Below are 22,342 nucleotides of genomic sequence, written 5' to 3'. Positions count from 1 at the left end.
CAAAATTACTTCAAAGAGACACTGAACAACCACAAGGAGACACAAACTTTGCATATCTGTGCACAGGAACCAGCTGTCTCATAATGTATTCATGGGTTTAAGTGAATGTTTTGCAGCCAATGAATGGTGGAAATTACCACCATTAATTAATTTTTTCATACCTTCCCTCACCTACACTAATCATTTCTGTCTCCTGGTGACTATTATTAGACATAACAGTATCTACAGACACTAGGAATAGTGTACTTTGCATTTGCATTTCGTCTATGCTCTTCATCATCATGAAGAAACACCAAAATATTAGAGGAAATCAATGCTCATGTCCAACAATTTAATACCTACATTGTTATCTTTGTCTTTTACCTGTGTAGGAGTTTGATTTAGGATCTGTGCCAGCAGCATCACAAAATCCACCTCATCCACATGTTCCTGCTGCCTCAACTTCAGGGCCCGCACCAGCCCTCGGAGCAAAACCTAAGAGTGGGGTAAGTCAGGAGCTCTATATCACACCAATGCACATTAAAACCATAATCAGCAACTCACGAGGTGACACATCTGGAAAGATTGCACTTTCTATACCACAGATATGAACAGCATGATTGCTTGGAGATCAAATAAGACATCCCTCCCCCCCAGGAACACACACACACACACACACACACACACACACACACACACACACTTCCTTTACTTTTCTTTTTTTGTGTTTCATCTAAACTGAAATGGCCAGGTTTGAAAGTATGAATTTTATTTTTGCAGTATTTACAGTTTCACAAACTATCCCAGATCCAGAGGAATTAAAGGAATTATAAACTTTGATAAAACTGGAGCTCCAAATCTATTTGGAAGGCTTTGAAACCTCGAAACATAAATTATACACATTTGAGGATGTTTTAGTTTCTGGTTCTTCTCATTTCCACAGTCTTTTAGCTGAGTGCAGAGCGACCTTTAAACATGTTTTATGCTTCAAATGAAACAAACTTTTTCATCTTTGGACAAACAGCAAAACAGCAAACACAGAGGGCACACACACACACACACACATACACACACACACAAACACACACATTTGTAGTGAATCCCCCAATTGTAGGAATGTCCCCCAGCACTTAGGGCTTAGCCAAGCAGACGTTAAAACTCTATAATTAGCTGGGTCCAAAGATCTAGACCCCTTCGTCTCAACAAAGGGGTCAAGGGGGGGGGGTCTGGGGGTGAAAAGCCGGGGCAGGGGGGGAGTGAGAGGGAGGACACGCTTCAAGTGAGACGTGCGTCTTCAAACCTCTTGCTTGCTCACTTAATGACTTTGTCAGTCTTGCTCTGCTATTGCCTCCAGAATGAGGGCAAAGGGAACAAGGCCGGCAGCCAGTGGACTTAGCACTCAAGCAAGCTCTGACAATTGTTTGAATGGAAATATAAAAATAAAATAAAAATAAAACTAACGTTAAAGCCAGGGTAAGCAGTTTTATATTGACATCACTGGGCAAACATCCCATAATAACCTTTAAGCATGTTGTAATTCATGTGGAGAGAAAATAGACTGCTGCTCTTCCTCTTGGCTCTGCTTTTGATGGGAGACTTTGGTAAGTCACAGGTCATTTCAGAGAGAGGGTGTGTCTGTTGGCTGCTATACAAATGTAGATGCATGTGCACGTGCCTTTAGAAATAGACTGACTCAGTGCCAGAGAATCCTGCAGATAAAGTTGCTATTCCAGTATTGGCAACAACTGCCTACACTGCAAAGCAACCCCAAAAAGGAAGACAGGCTTATCAAAAAGTGAGTCTACAAGAATCTGACAATAAACCAAATGAAAGATGTCAATATCGGCAAAGTGTTTCAGGGATGGAGATAAAATGTTGCTAATTGTTTAGCCCTCTGATTCAAGGCTCTAGCTATTGTCACATAAATGTGAACTTGAAGCCATAGCCGTGAGCCTTTAGCTCTTGTTAGCAAAGTGTGTCCTCTGCCTCACTCCCTGCCTCTACAGACCACTTCACCGGGAGGACAGTGGGCAGCAGTTTTGGAAACCGAACCCCATAAAAATGACAACTCCGGGGGACCAGACAGTCCCAACTCTCTGCAGGATCAGCAAACTTTCTGCTGCTGCTGTTACACAGGGTAAACCTGCCGGCCACCGGCTAGGCTTGGGCGATTGGACGAATATATCGCCCATCGGCTGAGTCCATCACGGTTGGTTTCATTTTTGGCCATTTTTTGGGCGATTTTTGTCATTTTATTTTGCTAAATTAATGGTCTGTCTCCACAGAATTAAACTCGGTACATATAGTCCATAATAACTATGTAGAGCACAATTCAAAGTGTGTGCGTATTGGAACTGGCAGCTTCATGCTGATTTCCGACGAGTCTTTCACAAAACACGTCAGTGATGGCGGAGCTGAAAGTTACGGCCGGGGTCCACCGGCAACGGGAGCGGCGTGACACGTCTGCAGCGCGAGTCCCGTAGCAGCTCACCCCCCTGTTAATCAATTACAGCGACTGCACCGGCAACGGGAGTGGCGCGACAACCCCCGTCTGCCACGCGACAACTCTCTATTTTAGGATGCTCTTCTATTTTTGTCGCGCTACGCTCACCTACGCGACCCTCCAGCAGATTAAAACTACATGAAATAGTGTGCTAAACGAGCACAATGTGTTTTTAAATGAATAAACCATTATAAGAGGTGATATGTGATGATTTTCATTTTCATGCTTTTATCCATGTTTATCCATTTGAAAGCGAGTAGATGACAAACAGTACAGTAAACTTGTAGATTACTCAAATATATGTAATAACTTAGGTGGAAAATGCTTTAACTATCATGGCTCAGCAAACGGTAAACAAGACGCTTGACGTGATGCTTACGTTTGCAGCCAGTGGAACCCGGCCGTAACGTGAATTCATATGCGCATATGGTTAACAATGTTACCAGCCGTGCTAAACACCCTCTCTGATGCCATGCTTGTTGCCGGTATGCACAGATATTTCCGTGCCATGTTGGACATGAGTGGGCTCGCAAAGTACGCTGCATTTTTTTGTTGCATTCATGTGGTGTCAGGAGATCCGAGATGCCGAGTTGTTTTTCTGACATGAGGTGGCGTTAATGTGAATTATCCCATTCTGAAAGTCATTTTTCGATTCTTTCCGACATCACATGAATGCAACATCCTCCCTCTTTTTTTTTTCTCCGCCACACACACAACTGCCGAATATATATCGGCAACCGCCGGTTGATGGGCTGATGGTGGCCGGTTGGAAATTTTTAACATATCGCCCAACCCTACCACCGGCCCACTGTGACACCTGGCACGAGGGGTTTGTGCTGGCTGAATTCGAGCCACTACAGCTGCCAACTGAAGGTCCATTTTGGAGCTGCTGCCTGGTCTCTTCCCGGTGAAACAGTCCACAGCGGCGGGGATTGAGGTGGAGGGACTGTGGGGTGGCAAGCTATCTAACTGTTGTCTCATTTGTAGTCTGATAAACATAGAGAAAGAGAGCAGGGGATTGTGAAGCTGAGCAAATTAGCTTTTTGGGGAAACGGTTGCTTACTGTATGAAGCATGTGCATATGCTCATGGTCGTCTGGTGGGAGGGGCTTAAGACAGAGAGGAGAGAGCTGCAATAAGAGGGCTTTTTAAATTTTGCTGTTTTTTTTTCTTTCAGATTTCTGTCTGGCCCATCTTCAACTGGTCTGAGACACTTTATCTCATGATGTAGTGATAAATAATAGGATAAGCCTAAATGCCAAACAGGATGTTTCTGTTACAAAACAGTTCGCTTATCTAGCTAGAACAAAACCTTGCAACCAGTGGAAACATCAGAATTCCTTGATGAAAAGGACATCTCACATTCTTGAATTATCTCTCGCAATTCCTGGTTGGCACTGCTTTGTCTTGTTGCACGTCACAACTTTTAAGGGAAAGCTATATTTCACTTGCGTGTGGCGGTTACTTTAAGGGACACAGAGCAACGTGCTCCATGATGTGTGATGTATTATGTCTGTGGCCAACTGTTTCCACAACCTCCATTCCTGCAGTAACCCAAGGTAACTCACTAAGCTTGAGTAAACAGTGCTTTCACTGCGCCTAATAGGAGGCTTTTTACAGTGGAGGCCCTGCAGGGTGATTGATTGAAGGCCAAAGAGATGATGACTTCATGAAGGGGATTCTCAGTGGTTAATAGTTGAAGGGACTGTTGAGTCCTTTCAGACTCAAAGTGTTGGTGTGCCCACCTAATCTTTTTAGCTAGACAATACAAATCCTTTAAATGATGTCAACACAAGGCAGATGTGAAGAAGAACCAGGGTTTAGGTTAATCCAAGCAGACATCACAGCTGTGTTTTAGAGATGACAAAGTACATATTAAAATAGATTTGTTAAAATAACGTAGGAGAGAAGGTAGTATGTAGTTTTTTTAACCTCAAATTTTCCCAGAGCAAATGTGTAACCTTCTTACCCCTTTTAATGTGAGTGTAATCTTAAGTTAAAGTGGAAATAATATTATCCTTTCCCCTTATATAAAGAATTATACTGAAGCCCTGATAGCGTTTATAGATTATACATGAGGTGACTGAATTATCAGAACACAATACAACTAATACACATCAAACTACAGCCTTGGAATTTGTGATCAAGTATAATCGATACCTCTCTGACAGTGTTTACAAAGACTGAACATTACATGCTTGAGAGTAATAGGATATATTGTAGGGCTTTTGAACTGTAAGGTGACCCTTTTACTCTTCTTATTTGTTCACCCCATATACAGTGAATACAAACATCTAAACAATCAAATGTCCTCCTGAGTTTTTCTTCCTTTTTTTTCTTAAAACTATCCAGATTCATGACGTGTTCTTACATCCTAGAATTGTGTGCACCTGTGTTCTTATAATGATGAATCCCATTGTCCTCATAAATTGAGGAGCATGCCAGCTGATCCTAATAGGCATAGGTAAACACACCGCAAATCCCCATAAAAGCGCATGAGAGTGCAGGGCTGTGTACGAACACAGTAAAGAGGAATAGTTGAGAGAATTAACTCAAGAATGCCCAACTAAAAAGAGAGCGTGGCACCAGACTCCCACAAAATGAACGCCAAATGAGCTGTCATATTCAGTAGTGTCAGGAGTGGATATACAATCACACAAAAAAAGATGCATGGGATGCTAAAAACATGCACTAATCAACCACCTGACCCACAAACAGCAAACATTGTGCATTACAGTGGCACAGTTGTCGGGACTGAGTCGAGCACTACACCACTTTCCAAGCTGTTTGTGAGCTGGAGAGAGGGAGAGAAACACAGACAGGGGGAAGAGAAGGGGGTAGTCAGAAGCTGAACTATTTCATGCAGTATTTATGTATGTTATTAATAACTTACTCATAATGTTGCTTTCTCGCTTTCTGCCATGCTCGATCTTTTTTAGTGTGATCAGTCACAAATGATTAGATGGCATGGTTCCCATTAACTGATGGGAATTCAAGTGTTAGTGTAGTGTTTATTTTTAAAGACCATAATGCTATGTAAAACAAAAAGTCTGTCATGTGTGTGTCATAATGTGTGTAAGAGTGCTCTTGAGTGTGTATAGATTCAGTTTTTACCTACAAATCCCAAATAGGAAACAGTGAATGTCACATTCTTAGTGAAAACTACGCAAGTGGGTTTGAAATTTCTTTTGAAGAATGGTTGGTGAATGGGGCTCTTTGTAAATAAGAAAACTGCAAGATGATAAATCACTGACTCAGTGCTACATTGCTTCGTTACTAGGATTTGCATGTGTTGCCTTGAGCATGTCTCGACATCAGTCCTGATAATGAGGTATTTGCAAGCTTACACAGGACAGCAAACAACATATATCTTTTTGGCAAGCCAGTGGTGACCACAAGGCGTTGTAAAGGAAACATCAACACAGAAATTGGTACTGTACACAGACCTGTAATTTATGAGTATTTATGAGTGTGTGTGTGCGTGTGTGTGTGTGCGTGTGTGTGTGTGTGTGTGTGTGTATTTTGATATGGGTTGTGTTTGTAGAGGCAGTGTGAGTCGTGTTTATCATTGTGCATTTGCATTCTTTCCGTCTTATGCTGGATTATGCAAGAGCTAACTGGTATTTGTGTTCCTTCTGTCCCCCCGACACCTCCTGGCACTCAGCGTAACACTTTGGTGTGATTGTACCGGGTACATGCTCGTGCTGTTCTGTCTTTTATGTAACAGTGATAAATGTGAAGTGCTGGTATGTGGCTGTGTGCGATGAGTGGATGTTCACTTGGCATGTACAGTATCATTCAGTCCCTGTTGAGGATAAGGCATTGGGTTCAAGTGAATAGATTCTTGGCTCCTCACTAGCTTAGCTGGTGGCTATTGTTAGCCTTTAGCAGGTGGCTGTTATTCTTGCATTGAGTGTGGGGCTAACATAGCGGATGTTGTGCCACAGCAGGTGTTTTTTTCTCATGGTGGAACAGCTATTCTTTGCCCCAGAGTGTTTTTGTTGGCAGGTTCCTATTACTTGCTCAGTGTAGCAGGTGTCTTGCAATGTTATTTGACTTGCATTGTTGTGTTGCAACAGGTGGCTTTTATTTGGTTTATAAACTGATGTGTATCCATTCATTTGGCTGGGTATTATATTTAGGGCTGCTACAAATTATTTTCATTATTGATTAATCTGCTGATTCTTAATTGATTAATGTTTTGGTGTCAAAAAATATCAAACAGAAAAAATTACTTAAGTTCAAGGTGATGTCATCAAATGACTTGTGTTGTCTGACAAACCAGGCTGATGGTCGACCAATTGATCCATCACTGTTGGGCTGTCGGTGAGTGTCTGTCTCCCTAGTTTTTGTGGTATGTCCTGCACCATTGGCACTATGAAGCCTTGTCAGCTTTTTTTTGGCCACTTCAGTATGCTGAATCGGAGCAGAGATATCAGTCTGATTGACAGTTCAGGTCGGTGCAGGAGAAGTGAAATGGAAGTGAGGAAAGCAAACAAATAGCAAGGTTGTGAGGACAAAACAAGCTTGTTCTATCAGATAAGATTATTCTTTTAGCCATTGGGCTCTTCGGCAAAAAAGGTTTGTAATTGTTTGTTATTGTTCGCTAGTGCACGGTAAATATCCTTTGTTTCAACATTGTGTTGTGTTGTTGTGCTAACTAATGTCTTGAATTTGTCCTGCTGGTCTATCTTTCTCTTTTTCTTCCAGTCTCCTTTTTTGAATAATGAATACAGACACCCGGCACCTGCTGCCATGGAGAGTTATGTCCTCTCACAGAGGAGCAGCATGCTAGTTGGCCATTGGCTGTAGTCTTTGTGGCGTGTGCAAGTGCAACTGTTTGACCGAGACACAGGTGACATGAGGCAACGCAACAGCGGGGCTTCTACAAAAAATGGGTTTCGTAGAATGTATTGACACGTAGGCTGCACATACGTCAGTATTTAGTTACGACTGTGATGACAAGACTGCTATTATTACCACTGCTATTATGGCTCCAAGTGGTAACTACTAGGAAGAGAAGTGCAGATCAGGCTGAGAATATTTCAAGTAGCCCTGCTTAAAACTAAAGAGGACTAGCAGTGCTAGTGGAGTCTCCACAACATCTAATGAAGGGCTGGCTCTTGGCTTGTATGAGAGCTGTGTTGAAGAGCTTCAGTGCCAGTTTTAGTGCTTACCCTTTGTACAGTGTGGCTAACAACAGTTAATAATAAATAACCTTATCCATCCATCCATTTTCATCCGCTTACCCGGGGCTGGGTCGCGGGGGCAGCAGGAGTAATCAGGAATAAACCTGTGTCCTGCATGAACTGACCTTAGCTGAGGATAGGCCTGGGCTACTGTATTGTGACGCTGATCATAGCGGTGGTACTCGGAGAGCCTAATATTTTCTGAGGTATGCAGTGTAAAAAGTTTGTGAACCACTGTAGCCGACTAATTGTGTTGACTCTAATTACACACATTTCCTTCTTTGGTGTAATTATTTCAGTCTTGAGTAGTACTAGCTTTGTACTTATTTTATCAAGGGATTTGTATAATTGACAGTCATGGCAGTATTAGCTGTTAATAATTTGGCTTTGTAAGTAGAATCTGCAGTGATAAACTGAAGTTATGTGTAGTGTGAGAGCCATTTGTTGTGTGACTCTATTTTTAGAGCTCTGTGGCTGCAGAGGATGTGCCAAGCCACAGAGGCGGGTGGAGGCTACTGACCCCTGACCACCTTCCTCTGAATGTTACAGTCGGAAACAACATATCAGTCACCCTCAGTGCCGAGTGTTCCCACCAACAAGACATACTCAGAGCCCCCCACTGAACAAGGCACAGACCAGGGCTGTCTGTTAAATTTAGCACATACACTGTATGGTAACCCTGCCCTCGTCGTCTTTGGTAAACATTCCATAACAGGGCAACCTTTGACCCTTTGTTTGGATCTGTATTCTGTCTCCACGGCAACAGCACTCCAAAACCAGCTTCTGTTGGTTTTGCCGCTATCTGACAGGGAATTCTGAAAGTTTTCATGTCTGGGTTCAGGAGATTTTTTGGAGAGATGACTGATTGAGAGATATTTTTATTTCAGAATGACGGAAAGACTTTATTGCCTGTCATGTATGAACATAGGTCTTTATCTGTCTGTAGTTTTATGGACAATAGACGTGCTGTGGTTTGCGTGCTAAGGTCACTAGCAGATCTCTGCTCTGTCCTTCCTCCGTGTTCCGGTTTGGCAGCCTCACAGTCCCCAAACATCCTTTATCCAAACCACACCTCCTCAGTGTCCCACACAGATAAAAGACTTCATATTTTGTTACTTTCACTGCCTTTTTCATCTTTCAACATTTGCTCACATTCTCTCTCATTCCCGTCCTTGGTCAATAGTCAACACCATGTGCAGCGGGCGTAATTATGTTTGCCTACATTCCACCCACATATTTGGCTTAAAGACTGTAGTAAGCCGTAATGAGTCAGTCAGCTATGAAACCAACCGCCATTCAGTCTGACAAGGGGTGCCAGTAGTGGCTCTGGTCATGGCCATGCAAGCCGCTTTGTGTGGTGTCATTGTCCCCAAGGTCACTCCTCTGCTGAGCACAGCTGTAACAAGGAGACAAACATGGACCTGCTGTGGTTTAAAAAAAACGAGGGGAAGAAAAAAGAGAAGGCTTGTGTTTGGAACAGGATGTGGAAAATGAACTTCTCCTCAACCCCCACAAGGAAATCTTGTTTTTCCTGTGGATTCAAGGCTATAGCCATTGCATAAAGCACTCCAGGAACAGGAGAGAGAGGGAGATAATGAATGCATATATTGCTCAATTTTTGTAGTAAACAAAATCCAAAACAAACCAGAGCACAAAGTACAACCGTGTCATTATGACATTTATCCACATAAGAGCTCTGATTCGGCCCAAAAAATCAGGCCCAACTCTACATGAACCTGCTCAGTTTCTCTGCACAACTTCTCCCTCTTTTCCTTACTTCAGTAGTTTGTCATCTCATGCACGACAGGTTTGGCAGAGCAGGCATCCCACGGTTGTGTGCACGGCAGTTCATAGCGATGTGACACGCAGATGATGATCACTGGTCTTTGCTGCATGTTACACACATCGCTGCTGGGGAGGCAAGAGGAAACACTGTCAACCAAGTCGCCTTGCAGCCCCTCTCTTTCTCTCTTCCTCTTGTTTTCCATCTTTCTCTTGCACTTTCTGTCTCTGATCAGGCTCGGCCAGAGAATCACGGCCCTAGTCCACATGTCTCAGCCTGACTGACTGTGCATACTGTAGATTTTTTCAAAATGGATTTAAGATATTATAAGTTTAATTGTTTCACAGAATACATTTTCTGTTTAAGCATCTTTGTGGAAATCAAACATCACATAAATCTGTGTTTACACCTCTGTGCTCATTGGCAACTCTCTCTCTTTGTTTTTATGACAACATACTCCAATCACCTAAATCACATCAGCTTAATCACCACTGTGATTTATTGGCTCCATATGCTCTTTGACACTTCTTTTTTTTTTTTTTACTTAAATGAATCATAGTTTTTCATCCAACGTCAAAACATCACTCTGCCGTGTCTGTTGCTATCGAGTACTCATTTGTAGAGTTGAAGGCATGCACTTAGTCAATGAAGCGTAGCGCACATCTATTACATAAGGAGACAGTAAAAAGTGCAGGGAATAGTTGCAGGATGATGGAACTTGTTGACAGTAAATCTTAAGGATGAGTGGATAATGCAAGCATCTGGCAACACCCCTGCAGCCCGCTGATAATGAAGCGCCATAAATCACAGAAGGAACAAACAAACTGAATGCACTCTCAGAAGTGTGCGCAAACACACACACACACACACACACACACACACACACACACACACACACACACACACACTCGAAGATGCTCAAACATGTACACAGGAATTCATTGATTCATTGTAAAACCAGGTGCAATTTAAGCAATGCTTATTCAGGCTTGTGGTTTAGTTTTGATTGTAACATTAGGCTTGGCCATGTGCTCACATTTTTGTTTTAAATGTATGTTTTCATTCATGTTTGCCTTGAAGTTACATTACCTCAACCAATATACACTTGCATAAATGATTAATTGGGCGAGTGTCTCCCCAAGTTAATCCTTTTTGCCCTCAGCTTTAAAGGTGTAATGTGTAATTCATGACTCCATGCTCCAGAGAAATAAGGGCCAGTATTTCACTGGTCCTCTATTGGCTCTATAAAATTTAAATTTACAGTCATCAGTTCTAAAAGAAAAAGTCAACTACAAACAGAAGGGCAAGAATATGCAAAATTCCCCAGTTAAATGTTGTTTAAGTAGCAAATGGGCTTGTGCCCATCTGTGTGCCAATGGGTGTGTAGGTCTGAGGTGTGGTCGGCACATTGTTGGAGTATTGCTTTTCTGAAGCAGCAGAAAGTGATTACACCAATGACCAACAAAAATCTGGTCTGGAATCAGTAATACAGTGTTTCCTGCCATACTATTGACACATTATTCAGATGGTAATGTGTGCCTAGATGTTACTTCCCAGTCTAAAAGAAATGTTGCGAGTTCAGCATCTAACCTGATCTCTTAACTTGCCTTTACTCATGGAAAACCATGCCAGTGTTTACACTTGTTTTGCCCCTTGTAATCACTTTTTTTTTTCCTTTGCCGGTGAGTGTGTTTTTTTGTCTGTCGACCTGTCTGGGGTGTACCCCACCTCTCATCCAGTGTCAGCTGGGATTGGTCCAGGTCCCATGACCCCTGACAGGATAAGCGATTACAGATAATGAATGAATGAATGAATCTCTGCATCACAATACATAGACATCTTTGACATTACATCAAAACTGTTACTTCTTAACATTCTATTGATAATGTTAGTTTATTTTTTAAAATATTTAAACTAAAATTCCAGCCATATCTTACACATTGTGCCTCTAATGTCGAAGGAAGGAATATAGTAGGGTTGGATGATATACGATTTAACCGCCAACCACGATAGAAAACACTCAAAAATAAGTTGATTGTGGTGAATTTCCATTATCAGGATAATTGTGAATATTGTGTCCAGCAGCACCCAAAAAGACTGCAGGACGACCAACAATAAAAGACAGTTTGCAAAAACAGATTCGATTGATTGTCTTTAACTAAAAGGGTTTTCTAATAAAAAGATGTTAGTCCTGTCTGTGATACAATAAATACATTTGTTTCTTAACAAAATATAAGGTAAAGTGTTTCCAGTGTGTTTTTAGAGTTCCAAGTATATTTAGGTAATTATCGTGATAATATTGTAAATCAAAAATATTTTGGCATGGATAATCATGACATGAGATTTTCACATCTTCCAATGTTTAGAATAGGGTTGCAACGGTATGAGATTTTCACAGAATGATAATCATCTCATCTTAAAACTGGTATATTGCTCCAACCCTAGTCTGAATGTAACCTATTTATGAAAGGGGTCTCTTTTGTATATTTAGAGCTTAGCATGTTATTGTGGCATGTGAAACTGTACATGTGCACAGAGTTTGTTCATTGTAAGACTACCCAGCAGTCAGTGATTGGCTGACCCTCTCAGGTAGACAGTCAAGAGTGTGCATTCTTTAGTAAATGTCAGAAAACTGTGACCCAGCAAAGTCTCGCCCACTGGTCCTTCTGGTAAGTCAGTAAGCTGGGTGTCTGCCACAGGACTGCTGTGGGGCCACCACAGTCTTCTACAGAGGACAGTCTAATCCCTCTGTGTTGTTAACCCACTCTCTGCTTTCTCCCAAAAATGTCAGCGGCTAATCCACTGGCCAGCATTGTTGGTGCAGTCGGGATCATAAGACTTATCCCTATTAACTGTGGTCCATAAGCCACAAATTCAGTGTGGTGAGCGGGAACAGGTGACACATTTTGTCTCTTCATCTGTGTAATAAGATGGGGGTGGAAGAAAGGAAATAGTCCTGCGTGGTTTTGATGCGTCATTTATTGTGTTTTTGTGTGTGACGTTATTCTCCTCTATCTGGATTAAACTATCTTGTATAGAGAAAGTCAAAACAGGAGGGAAAAAAGCAACATCAGTACCATATTCTCTGCTTGTGAAAATGTATGAAATGAAATGAAGTTTAAGACTTCCATTTTGCTCTTTATAAATCTGTCTCAAAACCAGTACATTTCCAGTAACACATGAAGCATTTTATCAACACCAGTTCTCTTTCTCACTCATTGTAAAAGTAGATTAAAAAATCCACATATCTTATTGATATTTGCTAATTGGGTATTCACTGTGCAGATTACACAGACAACCAAAATGCAGTCAAATCAGATTAAAAGATTTTGTTTATATCATCTCAGAGATCATAAACTATTCTGATTTTGATTTTATTTTCCACAAAGCTGAAAAACTCTTTGCAAAATCTACCAGCCACTCAGCAGATTACCATTGTTTTTCAGACTGGTGAGTGAAACAAATCTAGCAGCCACCTGCATATTTTACCAGCAATTGGCTGATGGCTGATGCCAATTATCAACCCTGATTACAATGTCAGTCCTAAAATAATGTAATATTGTATTGAGGTACCACATGTAGAAGGATATTATTTTACACTTGAATATTGTTATGCCTCTGCGTCCGGGACAGCCGTGGCCGTAGTCATTATGTTTTAACGTTGTCTGTCTGTCCTATTCACATGAACTGGATGTATCAGGAGCCCCTGGAGGGAATTTCTCCAAATTTGGCACATATATCCACTCGGACTGTACGATGAACTCATTAGATTTTGGTGGTCAAAGGTTAACATCGCTGTGACCCTTACCGAACATGTTTTGGCCAAAAATCAAGAATTCATCTGCACATTATTACAAAATTTCACCCAAATGTAAATGTAACTGTAAGATTAGTGAGAAGATAAAAGGTCAACCTCACTGTGACATCAGAAGGTATCCTGGCCATTATTCAGCGCCATAAGAGACATTTGGTCAGATACTGAATTGGTGACACTAATCATGGGTGTCCATCTTGAAACTGTGCTGATTGTTTAGATCTTCTGTGCTGCCGGGTTGAAGATGTGTGTGAAGCATCCATGTTTAACCAAGAAATACATTTTTATATTAAATTCCTTTAAAGTCTTAACTAGATATATGAGCCTGGATTGATATGGATATAAACTGCAACATGACTGGTTTCGCAAAGGCTTACAACTGGTAAGCGGTAAGGAGTAATTTTAGTTTCAATGGTAATCATAAAAAGATTTGTCTTTTGTTTTATTAATGAAGCATTTTGATGCATGATTCATGAAATAGAAACACAGACTCCCACCCAAATTCTATTGGGTGCATATCTAGAACCATAGAGTCTCATTGAGGACTTTGCCTGGTAAAAAACATATGATCTGTATACACATATGCAGAGACAGCTCATGTTTAGTGAAGTTATACCTGAGGTTAGGTACTATAAAATGAACAGTTTCCATTTCTGCACAAAGTATCCGGCCAGTCTACCTGTAAGAATAAACAAAGAGGTGAATTTTTTGGGACGACCAGTTAGTTTGCCTTTTGGGAGGAAGAGTCTCATTGTCAGACAAGTTAAGTGTTTTTTCTCTTGTCCAGTGATGGATTCCAAGGGCCAGTCAACAGTTCACAGTTTATGCTCCAGGGGCCCAGCACTAAATCCCACCAGACACCGCCTGAAACCAGAAGCCGGTTGCTTCAGCTTACTCTTGTAAACAAAGGCAAAAGTGTGTGTGTGTGTGTGTGTGTGTGTGTGTGTGTGTCCACTTTTCTCACTCTCTTTGAGCCAACATCACCACACACTGAACATATCTCACGACTCAAGGTTGACTGAGAGAGCGAGGGCTACTGGCTGTCTGAGTGTTGGTGTGTGTGTGTGATTGAGTGCACAGTGTGTATGGTAAAATCATTAACCTGCTAATACAACTTAAGACTGAAAGTGCACCCAATCATGCTATACATTTCACCTGGGCTTTTAGCGTCCTAGAAAATGTCAGGACGTGTTACGGAGACATTTTCATCAGGAGTTGTTTTCTTTTGAAATAGCTGTTAAATCCAACATCTGGATGCATCTCCTGTAGGAAATGTTCCAACGCATCATTACACCAAGTCATCGCATCACTTCCTGTTGACACACTTCAAGTGTGACATATGGAAACTATTAAAATGTGGAGAGGGGACGTGGGGGAGAAAGTATGAGGGGTGGGGGGGTTGGACTTTTCCTCAAGGAGAAGGCTAAAATGAAATTGTTTCCCACGTTTCCCTGCACACGTGCACTCAGGGGTCGACAGAGCATGGAGAATAAATTCTTTTATAAGTGCAGGGCAGAAGGAGCACATTTGTGCCAGTCAAAAAACAGAAATGAGCTGCAGATAACATCTCCAAAGGTGTGCACATGCACACACACACACACGCACACATGCACACACACACAATGTCTCTCTCCCCTCTATCACACACAGTTACCTTATATGTCTAGTGCCGGAGCCGCCAGCTTACCTGACCATAAGCCATCTGCACCAATTTAGCCATTTGCGTTAAGTGGTGAAGAAAAAGGTTTGGGTTAGCCTGAGCCCCCTAATCCTTGGCCAGCACAGACCATGGGTGGTCACTCACACTCTCTCTCTCTCTCTCTCTCTCTCTCACACACACACACACACACACAAACACACTGCAGCTGCAGTGTAGAAGGGGGCTGGGGATGAGAGGGTGGCGGTGGGGTTGAGAGAGTTGTGGTGGACTGCTCAGATTTGTTGTGCAAGAGCCACATGCCAATGGCTTGCTTAACATCTCTGATTGACTCACTTGCACACAGAAAAGCACGTGCAGACAGCTGTACGCAATGTTGGGTCAATAACAGAAAAACAAAACAGAAATTGTTGCTGTGGTTGTGTATTGAACCTCAGTGGGTTTTATTTGGTACAAACCATCCGTAGCATTGAGTATCAAAATTTGCTAAGTACCGAAAGCCAACACCAAATATTTCAGCTTCATACTCTTTGCTACATATTATTTGATTTAATAATTCCATATTTACTCTGCCAGTGAATGAGTAAGAACAAACTCATGCTCTGAAGTCAAACTTTGTTTAAACTGTGGCGGAGGTCCCAAAATGTGCAAAGATGCCAATTATGTCAAGCTGAATTTGGGGGAATATGTCTAAAATGATGCAAGACATGTAGAACATTTCAATTTGATGGAATGGTGAAGCCATAGAAGATGTGGTGTCTTGATGGTTGATTGGTTTGAATGTTTCACTCAGAGTAAACATCATATAGCTTCACTGGTGAACTGGAACAACATGATACACAATATATTTGATACTATCAGACAGAGATGGTCTCAAGAAACTTAAGCAACTTAGATGAAAAAAGGAAAACTGAGTGTTAAAGGGATGCTTCACATCTTTTGAAAACTGTGATTTAACATCACTGAACACAGGAGCTGTTGGTCTACCACTTCCTTAAATAGTACATTTGTGCTATTGTGTGACTTTGGTGAAAACAAACTAACACTTTAGAATACCAAAGTCAGACAAAAACACAAACAAAATATCTTATAAAGGCAGCAGCTCCCATATTCAGCAAGCCAAAATTAGAGTTTTTTCAGCGGAGTCAGGCCGTGCGTTGATGGAGAGTTGAAGCTGTTCATGGCTTCCCGCTCAGAACGGGCTGTCTGATGGAAAGGTAAAGCGGTAAAAATACTCTCAATGTAGCGTACACTAAAACTGATATTGATTTTTTTTTTTTTTTTTTGGGTGGGACTTTGTTTAGGTGGCTAAAACATGTAACCCTGTCTACAGCAGTTTATTTGTTAAGCTTCTGTGTCAGCATTACTGCTGCTTCTCCAAAGTGAGGGCATGCCAACTGATATATACTGTATGTAATATACTGACTATGGATAAAGGCCACATACAACTCCACTTCAAAAAATTCAAACTATTCCTTTAAGGGCTCTAAATCTAAATGTTGCCAATTGTGGAACTTTTGTTTCTCGGCAAATGTATTGTGTGGCTGTGCAGACAGTGTTAAACATTTAAAAGTCTGACTTTTCAATATGAATGATGTCTTTATAGAAAAACTCCTTCCACAAAACCTTCTCAAAAATGTGATGCATGCTTTCTACTGGTACCAAAACTCTTGTATTGTATATGCCCAAGTCAAACTTTCAAACAAACCCTGCCCTCCTAGTTAGTTTCAACACTAATTATAGCTTCTACCTAGATTTCCAACATATTCTGTTGGTGATTGTTAAATCATTACCAAAACCAAAATTATTTGTTATGAAACCCACTTAACTAAGCTTCCTGCTACAGTAATGACAATAATGACCCTATCGTGGATAATCATGCAGGCACACATGCTAAAAGGCCACTACACACGCACAGACTTGTGTAAAGCAAACACATACCATACCCCCTGTGCCCCCCACACAGCCCATTTCCAGTAAATTAGTGGCAGTAAATGAGGCAGCTGACGCTTATGTGCTGCGCAGCCTACAGCTCCCCAGTGGACACCTGACACGGCCCGGACAACCTCACACTGGGACAACCTGCACTGTGGCTTGCCAGGGGGAACGCAGGCAAACATTGGGAAAATGTGCGACCGTGGTGCTATGAAAACACTGGTACTTACTGGTACCCATTCATTCACATTCTTGCGAGGCTCTGTGCTCTCTCACTCACATTTATTCAACTGTAATTGCTATTATGAGGGAAAACACAGCACTGTGTGAAGGTGAGATTTACACTGTGTGTGAGTAACTTCATGGGTCATTGACAGGAACCCGTGGTGTGGTGTTTACACAATAAGAGGGGCTCACACTGGTGAACTGAAATGTCTTGTTAGTACTAAGCAGAGAAGCCATACAGACCTCCCATATTGATTCAATTATTCAAGTGCATTTTTCTGTGAGTTGTGGAGTTGTGGCAGCAGAAAGTTATTATTTTTTTCTTTCTTTTAACACCACTGTGCCTCAATATAAGGCAATAAACCTTGGGCACATATCAGCACATGAACTGATGTAGTGCTGTGTAAATGTAACAAACTGTGTAAAGATACCTTTTGATGTATCACAGTGGAATGAAATAATAAGGCTGGTGCTATTCTATGTTCTTCTTATTGTCCACTTCAACTCAACTTCAGCTTCAATTTTATTTTGACCCTGGAGGGCAATTAGTTCTACAGCAAGTAAAAACACACATTAGAAAGGCACAGGTGAACACATAAAAATTGAAATACTCAACAGTCATGGGGAGGAGGGGAGAACCAAATACAGTGAGCTGAAACGACAGTGGACACTGGAACACAGCCATTGCGATGTAAAATAATAAAAACAAACAAACAAAAAAAACCCAAATAGAATAATAATAATAAAAAAAATAAATTCCGAGCAAATTGACTGATTAGCAGCAACTGAGAACAAGGGTAAGTAGAGTGCATAGTAACCCTGCAAGATGGATAAGATGGATTACAAGATCACCATCTCTCCTTCATGACGCTGTTTTCAACATTGAACAACCTAGGTATCTATACATCTATAAAAAAAAAAACATGGTCATCAACAACAACCATCAATGTCACCATCACCATAAGCCATCACTTAAGCATAACAACAGTAACAACCAGCCAAGAGAGTGGCCTCAGTACTAAGTTAGACTCTTCCACTGCTCTGCATTTAAAAGAGAAATGGCAGTAGGGATAAGGGAGTACGAATATCAGTTACTCTTCATATCTGATACTCTTAAAAAAACCTACAAAAAGAATAAATCCAACAATGTGTTAGTCAAACTGCCTTGAAACTTTCTGACATTCCACCCCTATCTCTGGCACTTGGCCCCAAGCCCATTCATTCCTACTAAAAATGTAAATCTTTAGAAACAGGTCAGTTACGTTACAGCTGGGCACTGTAGTTTTTAGCAAATGTTACTCAAGAGGGATTATTTTGCATTATTTGAGGACTGTTTTCAGCAGTGGATTAATACACATTTAGTGAGCTAGTGAGTATTTAGAGCAGCAGGAAGTGTATGTTGAATTGATTAAAAAAACTAAAGTAATATGGAACAGGACACCCAGTGCAACACTTTGGGTAACTGATGTGTTTTTAATACATTTGGTAGGTTTGTGACACAAAAAAAGTTACCATATCAGGTTTTGCTTACACGGTATGTGTCAGTAGGATCTATTCTTTGCTGGGTTTGTCATTTTTGTAAGATTTGATGACGATAAGAAGAATACATAATGGTACCAATCATATCCTTTAAACTATATGCATGCTCCTTTTAATTACATTCATTCATTCATTCATCTTCTAACCGCTTCATCCTCTTGAGGGTCGCGGGGGGGCTGGAGCCTATCCCAGCTGACATCGGGCGAGAGGCAGGGTACACCCTGGACAGGTCGCCAGACTATCGCAGGGCTGACACATAGAGACAAACAACCATTCACACTCACATTCACACCTACGGACAATTTAGAGTTACCAATTAACCTAGTCCCCAATCTGCATGTCTTTGGACTGTGGGAGGAAGCCGGAGTGCCCGGAGAGAATCCACGCTGACACGGGGAGAACATGCAAACTCCGCACAGAAGGGCTCCCACGCAAGATCGAACTGGCAACCCTCTTGCTGTGAGGCGAGAGTGCTAACCACGACACCACCGTGCCGCCCCCCTTTTAATTACAGTCTATATGAAATCATGTACGTAGCCATTGTGCCATCACCCATTAGTTTGTGGACTCCTGTTTTGCCCAAGTTTGGCATTTTGGCTGTGGCCATTTTGGATTTTTGGAGCCAGAAGTGATGATATTAGTACGAGAGAGTAAAGCTTACCCTTGTGCTCACTTATTTAGCATGGTGCATTTACAGCTATGGTTATGTGTGATAATACGAATGCTGTTAGCACAAAATAGGCTTTAGACCATTACAACAAAATGTAGTCACTGGAAAAACTGAATTTTTGACTCCTTAGAGGGTCTTTTAGGACAGCCAAATGCTGAATAAGACTTATTTTTAGGTGACCAAAATATTATGTTTAACTTTCATGAACTAAAAACGTATAATATAGACAGCTATGGCTACAGCCATAGTCTGTGATTCTGGGGTTACATCTAGCTAAGTTACGCAAATCTGTTTCCGTGGTAGCAACGTGTTAAAAGACGGTACTCCCTTAATTGCACATTACCTTTTAGCCTGAAAAACATTTGAACGGGTGCGTTATAAAATAATTCACACTCTGTACAGTTGCCATGAATGTTGAAATTAGCTATAGAGACCAAAACTGTGTATTTTTGTACCAGGCTGTAAACATGTTTATTTCTGCTATAAAGTTTGGTGTTTCAGCATTGGGTTTATGGGGACTGACTTGTTCTTAGAGCCAGCCTCAAGTGGCCATTTGAAGAACTGCAGTTTTTGGCACTTTGCTTCATTTTTTAGTCCTGGGGGTTGCCGCTTGATTTTAATTCAAAACTGTAAAATTAAAATAAGACAGTAGTGATATTTGAAATGAAACTGCATGAAAAGGTAAATGTTAAAGAAAAAGAAAGTGGAGGAAATACTCTGAATTTAACCTGTCAGCCAGCAGAGAGGGTTTACTGTATATGTAATTGATTAACAGGCAAAAACTAATCAGGTTGTCAGTGTTGTCTTGACTGAATGTCTCACACTGTTTTGCACAAAGGGGAATGCAGCAAGGTGGCTGTTGTGTCTGAAAAAGCAGAGCTAATATTACTTTAGTCCAACAGCTGAAACAGCAGTGAATATAAATCTTTCTCTGATTTCACCTCACTGTTGTTGTTCTGTTTGTGCCAGTGATTTACTGACAGAGTAGTGAGTAGGAGGCTCTGGCTGTGGCTTCTCCCTGTGTCTATTTAGGTCATTAATCAGCAATAAATTGTAAAGCTATTTGTCCACAGAGGGAATTTCACCCACTTTGTGTCTGTAATATGACCCATGAAGTGATTCAATGCTGTTTTTGCTCACACATTACGCACAAACATGTTCACACACTTACTGACATACTCGCACACATACTGACACACCTCGGCAGACGGACCACTACTGAGGGACTTCAAGATTTGGATCTTATTTAAAGTTTGTATGCACAGACGGCTCACCCACTGGCTTCTAAAAAATCTGAGTGAGACAGATTGTGGCCAAGGCAGCACTTTATCCAGTGTTAATCAGCCAACATGTTAGCGAAAACAAACTCATGTATGAGAGGAGGCATTGTATTCGCTCTCACCAGACTGTGTCATGCCTGTGGTGGTTCATCATCAAATACAACAGCTCTCTTGATATTTGAGAAGTGAGGGGCCTGTAGTCATATTTTTCCTTTTTCATGATTCGTTATGTTTCTTTCTCAGAACATGCTTTACAGTCTGTGACATGTACTCACACACTGATGGCACAGCTGTCAGGATCATTTTGGGTTCACCATCCTGCCCAAGTATACTAGGACTACTACTTCCACATTTAAACTGCGGAAGTGTTCACCGAAATTGCCAGCTATAGCTAACAGCACCAGCACTGATGACAGAGTGCAATTCTTGCAACACTTGCGAGGTGCCACTAGTAGCCATGGAGCCGGTAGCTCTCTACAAGATATTATTCTTAACCTGCAAGACGCTTGTTTGGCACTGGGTGCGGTTACATGATGGCTTCTCATTCAGAATGAAATAAATCTGAATGAAATCATTCGGAATTAAAGTTTTTCCAGGTAGTTTACATGAGAAATATTCATTCTGAATGAGGGTTTGCACGGGAGATCAGTTTAACCGCCTTTTAATCGCCTGTATTTGGGCGCGCGCAAGGTTTGGGGCAGGGAAGGTTTCTGATTGGATAAGGGGCGGGGCGGATGTTACGTGTTTACGTTTACCGGAAGAGAACATTGTAGTCCTCGTTCCGGATAACAAGATGCTTGACGACGCCATTCTTAGTGCCTTTTTCGGGCTTGTTTTGCTTATATTCTTGAAGCAGCAGTATGACAACAACCTTGTTCTGCTAATGCTTTGTCTGTTGAGGAGGAGAAGGGAGGTAGAAGGTCGAAGACGGGAGATAGATGACCGTTGCGCCACCCACCGCCGTCTACCAGTCACGCAGTCAGTAGAGCCTCAGCATCAGTTACAGTTACGACTGAGCTACAGCAGCACGGCAAGCAGCATTAGCAGTGTCCCAGTACATAGCATTAGCAGCCGGCTCCTCATGAGCTGTATCCCAGCAGCAGCGTTAGCAGCAGAGAAGCCGGACCTGCTTGAACGGTCCACTGGAAAACCGAAGATGAAGGACGCGGCGACACGGCCCCGCCATGGCAGCCGCCCGTGGGCAAACAAATCAGTCTCCAGCGTGCCGCTGTCCAGCAACCTCGAATCTGTAGGGGAGGAGGGGCGGACACGACTCGCGGCAGTATTTTGAATTTGAGTGCAGTAACTGTTTTGGCCACATTCTTACATACAGCGCCTTTAAATTGAGGCAATAGAATACATTATTATATTGACATTTGTTGTTCGTTGATTGAGTCACAATGTCACAGTGACATGCAAGAAAATGTTCCACCTTAAAAGTTGCTGGTAGCTGCTGGCGGAGGCCTTTAAGCAGCATGGTGAATTAAATTATTTTTTTTCTCAGCCTACAGTTGCTAACTGTAAATGAGTAAAGATGAAAAGGCAACAAAACATGCTTTCATTTTATAGTTATAGTTGACTAATGTATGTAAACTTGCCACTTTAGGAACAGCGGTTACAGTCCACTGTAATCTGTGCAAGAGTGTTGATTCTCTGTTGACCAGCCAAGGAACTGCACTGTTTCTAGTATCAGATCAGTGTGCTAGGGACTTTAATAGAGGGGAGGAGAAAACACAGTACAGAATGGCACAGTTTTATTGGTACCATCC

The 22,342-nt window shown here is 41.7% G+C and overlaps 1 protein-coding gene across 1 annotated transcript in view; it reads left to right on the top strand.

The window, feature by feature from the left end:
* The window catches only part of LOC125883987 (rho GTPase-activating protein 7-like), a 37,617-nt gene that overhangs the window by 12,868 nt on the left and 2,407 nt on the right, over positions 1 to 22,342 (top strand). The window contains exon 4 of the mRNA XM_049568682.1: positions 372 to 485. Within this exon, the coding sequence (XP_049424639.1) occupies positions 372 to 485 (114 nt within the window). The remainder of the gene's footprint in view (positions 1 to 371; positions 486 to 22,342) is intronic.

Source organism: Epinephelus fuscoguttatus, linkage group LG3 (assembly GCF_011397635.1).
Source record: "Epinephelus fuscoguttatus linkage group LG3, E.fuscoguttatus.final_Chr_v1".
Classification (NCBI taxonomy): Eukaryota; Metazoa; Chordata; class Actinopteri; order Perciformes; family Serranidae; genus Epinephelus; species Epinephelus fuscoguttatus.
This window is presented reverse-complemented; position numbering and strand designations above follow the sequence as displayed.